The 11,565-nt window shown below is 32.4% G+C and overlaps 1 protein-coding gene across 2 annotated transcripts; it reads left to right on the forward strand.

The window, feature by feature from the left end:
- Positions 1-292: 292 nt before the first annotated feature.
- Positions 293-8,907, forward strand: LOC126701373 (uncharacterized). 2 transcript variants are annotated; one of them, XM_050399426.1, is made up of 10 exons: positions 293-450; positions 1,183-1,409; positions 2,545-2,653; positions 3,530-3,884; positions 4,615-4,684; positions 4,847-4,914; positions 5,545-5,660; positions 5,757-5,863; positions 7,592-7,728; positions 8,359-8,907. In XM_050399426.1, exons 1-10 carry the CDS (start codon positions 370-372, stop codon positions 8,613-8,615), a joined length of 1,527 nt encoding a protein of 508 aa, XP_050255383.1. In that variant the 5' UTR covers positions 293-369; the 3' UTR covers positions 8,616-8,907. The 2 variants fall into 2 exon arrangements, with proteins under 2 accessions (XP_050255383.1, XP_050255384.1); XM_050399427.1 differs by having other exon boundaries at positions 8,362-8,907.
- Positions 8,908-11,565: the final 2,658 nt, after the last annotated feature.

Raw genomic sequence — 11,565 nt, forward strand, 5'->3', positions numbered from 1 at the left:
ACTACTTCAATCATTCCACTCCAGTTTCGACCTTCACCACCAACACCATAACAGTATTCAATACTAACTCTACAGTCTACAGACCATGAACCAGTCCAGCAGAATTCAACTCGATATAATTTAATTTAAACAAACAGAGCGTTTGGGCCTCTCACTCTTTGATCTTGTATTTAAATTTAAATTTTGGGCTTCTATTTTATACCAAATACCCTGTGAAAAAAGAACAAAGAGGGCCCAAAAGTTTGGGCCGAGAACCGGAAGCCCAAGCGAATCAATCTCTCCTGGCGCCATGTTCATCTCCTGCATGTATACATTAGAAACAATTCTCTCCTAGCAGAGGCAGCAGCTAGCTCAACTTGATCTTCGGCCATGGACTTGGAATCTAATTACGAAATTGTCCCCACTGCCGATTTCATCTACTCCCGCAACTTCACCAGAGTCGCTTTACAGGTAACGCTGAATAAACTACCCAAAAAAAAAAAAAAAGAAACTTCCTTAAACCCTAGAAATTATCTCTCGTTTTTTAATCCTCTGTTTGGTTTCCGAGAAAACCAAAAGGAAAATATAATTTTCTTTTGTGTTAATGGAATTGGAAACAATTTACTCAACAAAAGGAAAAAAAAAAAATTAATAACAGAAGCTTTTAGAGAGATTGCAGAAATTCGGTGTCTTTATTCTCTGATTGGTTGCTGAGAAACTGAAGGAAAGGAAAATAGAAAGTTAGTGTGTGTCAGTGAGAATTTAAGTTTGATTAGTTTGCTAGTTTCGGTTGCTTTCTTCAAAGTTTCTGGAGAGATTCTGGAAATTTTATTTCCTTATTCTCTGTTTGTTTCCTGAGAAAATGAAGGAAAAGGAATAAAGGGACTGTGTGAGTGAAATTTAAATGTGATTAGTTTACTTGCTTCAGTTGATTTCGAAGAGATTATTGAAATTCTGTTTCTTCATTCTCTGTTTGTTTGCTGAGAAACTGAAGAAAAGGAAAAGAAAAAAATTGCTGTAACTGAAAGAGTGAATTTTGAATGTGATTAATTTACTAGTTTCAGTGAATTTCTTCAATTTTTCATTCGGAAATTACTTTCAAATTCTATTCCTAAATTTCTATCAGTGGCCAAAGAGAGAGGTTTAGGGCTGACTTTCAATGCTCATTAGTCGAAATCCAACTGCATTTTGTTTGAATTTCAGTTTCCAGATGATTTATTGAAGGATTCCACGCGAGTGGTGAGAGCTCTGCGTGAACAACTTCAGTTGCTGAGAAAATGCAGTACTGAAAACAGTGGAGACAACAACAAAGATGTTAGATTATTTGTGATGGCAGACACAACATTTGGTAGTTGCTGCGTAGATGAGGTTGGAGCATTGCATGCCGATGCTGAGTGTGTTGTACATTATGGACATACGTGTCTCAGCCCGTGAGTACTTGTTAACAAATTTGGGTAATCTATTTGCAAATTTCTGAGGCTGTGTGTAAGATATTAATGTAAACGGGAAAAGAATCATGCATATTCCATATCTTTTACGCAAAGCTTGAGTAACAGGAATCTAAAATAAACATTCATCACTGAAATTGCTGATAATGTATGATTATTTATTTTGAATGTTTGCATCTCAACTACAATGAAAAAGTAGTCAATGAGTACTAACTCAAATAGTTGCTCCTCCCCTTGTAAGAGCAAGATGGAGGTTGAGGTCATGGGTCTCAATTAGTTCAGGGAAACAAAATTTAATTACATTTTTGCATTTTTCTTATTAGAGAAAAATCTTGTGAGTAAAAATCTTGCAGAAACATGCTATCCTTAGTATTGGCATTTTTGGCACCTTAATTTAAACTTGCATTAGGGAGTTTATGATGATTGGATTGAAGAAAGTCTTGCTACTGAGGCCCACCTATTTCAGAACTGTGAAATTGAGATTCATGTCTTGCCATTCTTGATAATCTTTTCCTTGTGTCCTCTGGCCAACTCTTGTCTTCTTAAAACATGTGTTCCGGATTATTTCCTGCCTGCCAGCATCCAGCACCATCATTTAATTGTCAAACAATTTTCATGTTTCAAACCCCTCCCCCTCCTCTTGCAGCCAAAAAATCACCTAAAAAAAAAATTCATGTGCTAAATCTAAAACATCAAAAACAATTTTTACTGATAGTTTGAGTTGCAAAGAGTTTAAATCAGGAAGAGAAGGAATTAAAGCCAGGAAATAAAGTGGTAGGATGTAATATTGATAATGAGAAATTGCTGGGGACCTTAATCAATGAAAGTTAGATGTAATGAATCAATGAACTTGAGACTAGTGAAGGCCATTGAATCCTTTGCGGCAGGGTTAGGCTTTAAGGTCTATGGTGTTAAGGGAGTAAGATATGATCTAGATTTATTTGTTTATGTTCGTTGGCAATGTTAATTATGGTTAGGGATTTGAACTTAGGTTTTCTCTCTTAATATTTTTTCATTGAATTTTGGAATTCTGCAAAGTTGGCTTAGTAATGTAGTTTTCTTTGCTGTTAAAATACTTCACATGCCATGCTATTGAAGGCCTTTTTTCTGTTTGCAGGACAACAACACTTCCAGCATTCTTTGTTTTTGGAAAGGCTTCCATTAGTGTGTCCAATTGTGTTGAAGATCTTTCGAATTATGCTTTGACCAATGGCAAACGTGTTGTGGTATAGAAATTAATTTGAAATGTTTGCCTTTTCATTGCAATAAATGGATTTCAGAGTTGACAATGTGTGCCTAATGTTTGCTTTATTATCTTTCTAAGTTTACCTTTTTTACTCATCAAAATTTGAAAGAAAACCATAAATGTTTATCTCACTATTTAATTTCATATGGTTCATAATATTTTGCACACTTCAGATACATATAGCTGCATTTGATACTGGGAAGAGCAGGCCAGTCTAATGGTATTCTTGTTGAAACAATTTGTTTTTGCATAGAAAGAAAGGTTCAAGTCAACTAAATAGTGGCTACTGTATGGGATTAATTAGTGTAAAGGTTTGGTGAAGTGTTTATGAATATTGTTGCTGGTATGCATTCTTTGTTTGAACTTATGACGGACATTTTAAAGGATTGACATACTTGGGAAAATGGTCAATTCGTATGTGGAAAACAATCCTAGGTCTTTGTTACAACACAAAGGAAAATTTACTCGCATGCTAGCTGGCACCTTTGATGCATTATTTTACACGTGCTTTGTTTTTACCAGTGAGTATTGAAATGATATGCTGCAGATGTTGATGATTTAACTGTGTGCCTCTTAAAATATAGAGATCAACAAACATGGTTTGTTTGCAATATACTATCAACTGGATTATTAGGCTAAGGAGGCCACGATTTTGATAAGATATCGCATTATTTGTCATTAACATTTGGGGTGGTTGTTCTGAATTTTTCAGTACTTTTATAATGAGTGTTCTACTTACATCCCATAATTTTTTCTTTATTTTTTAAGAACTTATTATTTTGATTTTTCTTATTTCCTGGAAGACCTATTGCATAAATTTGTTTTAAATTTTTTTTGTTTAACTTCCCAAATGCAGGTCCTTTATGGGCTGGAATATGCACATTCAATAAAGCATATTAGAGAAGCACTGGAAGAGGCATCAACGTTATCTCAGTCCAAATCTAAATCAGAAATCCATTTTGCTGATGTTAAGTGTTCTGTTATGAATCCATCTGATGATCATAACAACTCCAATGGGCTTGTGGGACCAGCTAGTTACTGTACTGATAATAGCACTTGTGGGACAACATCAGCTAATAGCTATAGTATTGGAGGCTTGACCTGGAGTATACCTGACGGACAAAGAATGGAGGACTACTTGCTATTTTGGATTGGTTCTGACAATTCGGCATTTGCAAATGTTGTGATGACATTTAATGGCTGTGATATAGGTAGATAAATTGTTATGTCCCTCACTACGTGTGTGTTTGTTGTGATGTGTGTTCTATGTTCCTAATGATAATTTCCTGATATTCACAATGTATTTGTGTGTTTGTATACCTCAGATCCCAGCATGTTGCTCCATCCATATGGTTGACAAATTTTTGAGGGTGGAGATATTTTTGTCGTTCTTTTTACTAGCATCATGATTAATTTTTTATGAGCCTATTAGTGTCGCTAAAATAAAGTTTTTCCTTTTCACTATTTGTGACGTGCTGCACTTATTTGGTATACATGCACATTCATCCATAATTTATTATGGCTTGCAGCTTGCTCATATGTGGTATACTTAAACATTTGTACATACCCTTGAAGTACTGTTACAATGCTCGTGCGTGTATTTGAAACTTAACCTGTTTCCTTTCCACTACTGGTCATCAAGTGTTTTCTTGTGAATTCAAGCTGTATAATTGCACATATTTTTCCCACTCTCTGCATCCGGCATATGTCTTAAGTATTTCCCATCATTGTTGTTGCTTTTCTTATAATTGAAAATTCATTAGTTAGAGAAATTAATAGCAATATCAAACAATCACTTGTGGAGATACTTTGAGTGTTTATATGTTGATTTTCCATTTTCTGTGTAGCTTCCAGCATGTGTTAGCATATTGTCAGTTATGTTTATTGTTTTCTATTTTTCATAATTAATCATTGCTTTATGTTTGGTGATGTTTGTTTTAGTCAGATATGACGCAACAGAGAATTGTTTGGTGACGGATGTATCTCAACAGAAAAGAATTCTTAAGCGCCGGTATGATATGCAATGCAATTGTTACGCACCACTCCCCCCTCCCTTTATCACTTTAATCTCCTTTTCTCCTTAAAGTTTTATTAATTCACTTGTACCTATTGTTCAATTTATGTTGTGCACTTTTTTTTTGTTTTTGATTTACTGTTTGAATGATGCATGCAGATATTATCTGGTGGAAAAAGCAAAGGATGCCAATATCATTGGCATTTTGGTGGGAACTCTTGGTGTAGGTGAGTTCCTTTGTGGGATTGAGCGAGATAGGTTTGTATGAGTGTTTGTTGTGTACAGTTTGCTAACTCAGATTTTTTTCGTTCTAAGCATGTTTCATGAATTGTAAACACATTTTCCTTTATTCAATCATGTATTTTATGCCTAAAGGCTAATAAAGTTGATCTTTGATGAACTAAGTTGTTGTTAGACTTCTTTTCATTTCTTCATTATTGATTTATATGGTTTCTTAATTTTTATCAATTGATCAATTCTGATACTGTTATATTGATTGGGTTGTCAGATTGACATTGATTTCTGTTCTGGGATGATTTCATGTCATTGTGTGTGTGTACATGGTTGTTTGCTATATTTGAACCCTTAACTCCTTGTTTGGTGAACTGGTTCTTAATTAATCTAGAGAACTTGAAATTAAAAAATTTGGTAAGATCCATCAATATTCCATTTTCCATTTAAGCATGACAATCTTATTGGTCTGGTAGTTTAGGACATAAAAAATAAAATTCTTTTCGTTGTATTATTTTTCTTATATTGTTATAACATAATTTGTCATAGTATGGTGAAAATTCAATAATGTTGAGATTCATGCATATCTACCACTGTAATTATTCATCCTGCAACTGTTGATGCAGCTGGTTACCTACGTATGATTCATCAGATGAAAGAGCTGATCACAGCAGCAGGGAAAAAGGCCTATACTCTTGTTATGGGAAAGCCAAACCCTGCTAAACTTGCCAACTTTCCTGAGGTGAAATTTAATAGGTGCAAGTTGATTTCTGCCTGCTTGTTTGTTATGGAAGTTGGAATATAATAGTTTTGTTAACAAAGTTTCCATTTGTGGCAGTGTGATGTTTTCATTTTTGTCTCCTGTGCCCAAACTGCTCTTCTGGAGAGCAAAGAATACTTATCTCCGGTTATTACTCCATTTGAAGCTGTGCTAGCTTTCAACAGGTATTGTGTGGAAAATGCTTTGTAGTTATGTCTGTATCTAATGATTCTGAATGAATGAACTAAAATAATTACCTCTTACTTTATTGGGTTAAGTTATGGGCTGTGTCAGTCTTTTATGAATTATATCAAAATAAAATGCTTTTTTTTTTTTGGGTGTAATTATTTGTCCTTGCTGTAGAGATTAAAACTTTGTAATATGTAAATTGTGAAAGCTGAATAGTTCAAATCTGGTTTGAATTAATATTCAGGACACAATGACCATTCGGAAAACAGGCCATCATGCAAAGGATGACAATAACCTCAGTTGCCCTAATACTCTAATTAACTGCTTGACTTTGCCTTCATGTTTCTCATGTAAGATGCATCTGTTTTAAGGTATTAATTTGGAGGTCTGCATCTAATCAGTTGATTGCTTTAACTAGGAAGAGCTAGATGCTCTATGTACTTTGTACAGAATCTCATTGGTCATTCTTCTCCAATGCAAGGCCAGGGAGTGGCTCAATAAATGAATTTCTTGCATTGGAGAAGTCTTACATTGTGATTCTGTACAAGTATATAGAGCATCTTACTTTTCCTAGTATAAATGGCAACTCCTCTTGTAATAAACTTGGCATGATTTCTAGCTCAAATGACACCTTTATACCTTGTAAGAGCAAGGTGGAATGTGAGGTTGTGGGTTCAAGACCTGCTGGATGTGTTTGTAACTTACCAATAACAAACAATGATTTGTGGGCCCCACAGTGTATTGTAAATAAGGCATGCCGACAGCTTATATTTGAAGGAAACATGATTTTAGGAGACATTTTTTGTTGTTGAACTGAATCCTGATTTCTGGTTTTTAATTTTTTTTTAATGTTTTTAGGAGACATTTTGAGTTGATTAATGTTGTCTTAGTCAATTTACAAGTATAATTTAAAGTTCTTTTAGGTAATTTGCATACTCATCCAAGGTGCATGAAGTACATCCTATTACAATAAAATGTTTATTATTTATCAAAAGAATTAAAAAAAAAAAGGAGTAAATTTATATTTCCTTTTTCCTATGGATAATAGGAGAACTTCTCTATTAATAGTCCTCGATAAAGTTCCTCCATTTTCTAGTAGATTCCAAACCCCTTTTTCTTCTAAGTTAATTAGTTTGGTATTATTGATAGAATAATGCCTATCCCAATCAGCTTTCACGTTTTGTCACCCTCATATTTCTTTTTGCTTGAACTGAAGTTGAGATTAGCTGATTTTAGGCTCTCTACTGATGCTTCTGAGTATCATTAATCATTTTATTTCTATATATTTCATTTTGATTTTATGATCTTCTAAAGTTGTCCTCCATTGCCTTAGTGATAGTTTTGAACTTGTCTTTTATCTTCTCAATCAACTTACATAGTTCACATATCAGGCTATCTAAATGCGTTCTTGATATATGATTTAGAGTAGAGTGTCTAGTGATGAAACAATAGAAATGTCAGTAAATTCTTGTGGTTGGATATTTGTATAGAACCAAAACAATTAGGAATGGTAATATATGGGCTATGGGGAAACATTGTGTATTAGTGTTCATGTTTTTTAATTAGTTTATACTTATAAAAAAAAAAAGAAGAAAAAAAACGTTTTTTAGTTAGTTTATTTCTAGAGTTAGATGCCACTCTCTCTCTCTCTCTCCCCCCCCCCCCCCCCTTCCCCTTCTCTCTTTACCCTTAATTCTTAAAATATTAAAATTTCTATGATTCAGAGGAAGTCAGTGGACAGGAGAATATGTAATGGAATTCCGGGATTTGATCAATTCATGTCCAGTGGAAGTGAGAAATGGGTCAGAAGCACGGTTTTCCTTTTTCCATGGTGGATATGTAGAAGATTTTGATTTGCAAGGTAGTTATCTCTCTCCTTTGGTTTGGTTTGTTGTAACGAGTATGATATCATTTACAGTGAATGTCAAATAGAAGTTTTTATAAAAAAAAAAAAAAAAAAAAGGGATCTAGTCTAATTGCTTGATTCTATGATTTTATGTTTCCCTCAATGGAAAATTGCTTAAAAATGGTAAGTTACACTTCAGGTGAAATATACATGGATGTGTAAATGTCAATCAAATAGAATGTCAGTGTATGAACTTATTACTTTGATAGAAATTTCAATTCACTCAATTGAAATTTTAGGTGTTACTGTTATTGAGCGAAATGTGCATATTTTTCTGTTGAGATGATTTATACAACATAAATAAATAAAAATGAAATATAGTCAAAAAGCTATGATTTTCTACAGGAATCCCGTTCTACCAAATGGTATGTGTTGAACGCTACTTCAATTTACTAAGAATATATATATTATTTAAAGTGTCATTTGTGTGTTCATTATCATCCATAGTTTTTTTGTTTTTGGTATACAGCAATCTAAGACTTTGAATTGTTGAATTGACCTACGAAGTTGATAAGTTGAACGAATCTTTTTTTGGATATTTACCATATTTCATGGAATCTGAATTTATTAGTTATTTACTTACAGAAGAGAATGGTGGGGAAGACAATGAGGGGACTCTTGCTTTAGCCAATGCAACAGATAAGGTTCTGCAATTGCGTGACAATCCAAAGTCTGTAATCAAAGGAACAGCTAAATCTGGACCGGAGTTTTTTGCAGCTCGATCTTATCAAGGTCTAGAAATGCATCATGATAATTCCTCGCCAGAACCATTTTTAATTGGGAGGAGTGGGAGGGCATCAGGATATGAAAATGAGAAAAGCAAACAAGAGGAGGAATTATGATCAACACTGTGGTTTTGGAAGCAGAGAGAGTAAAAAATGGATCATATGAGCCCCAAGATGGGTCAATGCTTGAGGAGGAGGTGCATGCAGACTATGCAGTACTCTGATGACAGGGAGAAACGTGGATATTTTACAACGGTTGTGAATCTAGGAAAGCTATTCTTATTACATTATATTTTTTTTTGAATGGAAGATATAGATATTCTTATTATATTATTTAATAGGGCTGTAGACAAGTTGAGTTTGAGCTTATCACGAAATGAAATTACATGTTAATTGTCTTGTAAAACAAGCTTTTATGGTTTTTTTTTTTAATTAATAATTTCACAAATCTATGCTAACCATTAGTAAAGAATTATAGATGAAATTAGATTATTTGAATTAATTAGATAAACCAATTTTTGTTAATGAACTTATAAATTTTAGATTAACCATGTGTCATTAAAAGTTAATACTTATATTTCATAATAAATTACAAATAATAATTTGATCTCAAACAATTCAATCTAAGTTTATATAGTCATATTCTTGCAGCCACACAAATAATGTTATATATACTTTAATCTAGCTATACTTGAACTTGTTCATAAACACGTTATAATAAACACATTATAATGTTGAGTTAGGGATTTTTTTTAATAATTGTATCAAAATTTTGGTGAGTTTGGTTTTTTACTTTATTTACTAAATATATAAATGATATAAACAAAATATTTTTTCAAGTCAAATTATACTATAAGTTATAACTCAGCTCATTTGATAAGCTTCTACTTTTAGCATAGTAAGAGCATTCATATTGGTAGAGTCATAAATTTAGCAATATAGTTTTACAAAAAGTTACTTTATTTATTTTATCTTCTCATTTTGTACAATATACCAAACATCAATAGATCTATATTTTTAGCTATTTGATTAAAATAATAGTGTTAAACTTATATCCTATAATAGCACTTTCAGGAATCACAAATTGTTTTGTACAGTTTGTATTATTAGATGAAGTTAGGTTGCACTAAGATCAAGTCAAGGCTGTCAAGCATGTATTAAATGTTTTGTTAGAATAAGTTAGTGCTGCAATCAAGTTGAGTAAGTCGTCAAGAATTAAAAAGATTGGACTTGGTTTGTTCAATCTTTCAATTCGAGTATAGTCCCAGCTCGACTTTGGCACCCAGTTAGAAGTGTTCAAATTTGGTTCAGTTTATAAAGACAAACTCAAGCTAGTTCAAGAGCTTGTTTGATTGTTTCTTCGATTCACGACTAAACATCATGAATGTATTATTGAATTTCAACTGGAAATTTTCATCGTTTTCTATTTAACTTCTTGTTAAGGTAGTCAGTCATTTCACTAATGCACTAATTTATTGTTTATTCTTCTATGTAATATCATATTTATCAAATAAAATATTTTGCTATAAACTCGACAACATCTATCAACCTTGTATCTATATATGGTTAATTGCATCTATATGAACTATTGCACTGGAGCATGTTCATGAATGAGTTTACTTTCAAAATAAATTAAGCTTCAAAGGAAGCTAATTGTATCTATATGAAGTATAGCATTGGAGCATATTCATGAATGAGTTTACTTTTAAAATAAGTCAAGCTTCAAAGGAAGCTTATTGCATCTATATGAAGTATAGCACTGGAGCATGTTCTTTGAATTTACTTTTAAAATAGGTCAAGTTTCAACGGAGGCTTAATAGTGGGTTCTAGACTTGCAATCTAGAAAATTGACAATTTATTTTTTATTTTTGAATAAGAGAAATGAGACTTATACTTCAAAATTCAAACCACACTTACACCAAAAATCAACTGTTGTTGATGATAAAGAGTAATTATCATGGAGTGGATACCATAAGCTAAAATGCTATTGTATTTACATTAAAAAAAAGTGCTTAATTTTGTCTCCTTAAAAAAAAGTAAATAAATAGAAAAGGGTATATTTTCCTAATTTTTCTTTCCTAAAACTTGAATTGTTCAGAAAATTTTGATTTATTTGTACAACTATATAAGGATATTTCTACAATTCTATTAACTTACTTGAGTTACTACCTCTGGGGGCATGGTGCGTTGGTAGGAGTTTTGGACTAAATCACATCTATGTGTCTAAAAGTTATTTGGTTCAAATTGTGTGTTTTGTAAAAAAATGCTATACTACGACATTGATAGCTTTAATGCATTTAATGGTGCCCCACACCTTGAATATTACGAGTTCAAGTGGGTTGGGTCAATGATCACATGCGTGAAATTATTCATTAAAAAAAAAAAAAAAATCTTACTTGAGTTATTTCTCAATATTCTCATTGCTCATTGGTTCATTACTAGCAAGGGTTTCATAATCATACACGAAATATTACACTTTCATTATGTGGATCTCTATCAAAATTCCAACCAATATCAATTCTTACACCTATATAAGAATCTACAGATAATTACAGAAAATGATAGATTTTCTAGATTATAAATTTCAATGAGAACAGAACTGTTCCATAAAGTTTTGAACTGTCCGCCGTTTTGTTAGAGTCAAATCATTATGCCTAAGCTTGACGTTGTGAAATACCCGTACTTAATGAGGGTGGGCAGGTCAACGTAATCTAGTCAATTTGTGAATACATGACTGGCGATTGACATTTTCTCCCTCTTTTTTCTTGATAGTTGTTGATATTTTATTTATTTATTTATTATTATTATTATCTCAATTGCTTTTCCTTGATTCTATATTTCATGTATATGATTTTTGATTTAAAAAGGTCATTAAATATATATCAATATCCTTCATTAAATATATACTTTTTACTTATTTAAAAAGTTTATACTCAAATTTTTATTAGATTTATTTAAGTTTAAATTAGAGATGCTAAAAATAGATTGTTTATTTGAAAGGTAGTGCATTGAATCTCATTCCCTAAAATATTGAACTTTCTGAGCAAGACTAACATAAAAAGATAGG

The sequence above is a fragment of the Quercus robur genome, chromosome 10 (assembly GCF_932294415.1).
Source record: "Quercus robur chromosome 10, dhQueRobu3.1, whole genome shotgun sequence".
Classification (NCBI taxonomy): domain Eukaryota; kingdom Viridiplantae; phylum Streptophyta; class Magnoliopsida; order Fagales; family Fagaceae; genus Quercus; species Quercus robur.

Excerpts from the sequence above, each read along its gene's own strand:
- LOC126701373 (XM_050399426.1), top strand. The coding sequence starts at position 370 with ATGGACTTGGAATCTAATTACGAAATTGTCCCCACTGCCGATTTCATC. Across the intron at positions 2,654-3,529 it reads CCAATGGCAAACGTGTTGTG|GTCCTTTATGGGCTGGAATA; the intron begins GTATAGAAATTA and ends TCCCAAATGCAG. Across the intron at positions 7,729-8,358 it reads AGAAGATTTTGATTTGCAAG|AAGAGAATGGTGGGGAAGAC; the intron begins GTAGTTATCTCT and ends ATTTACTTACAG.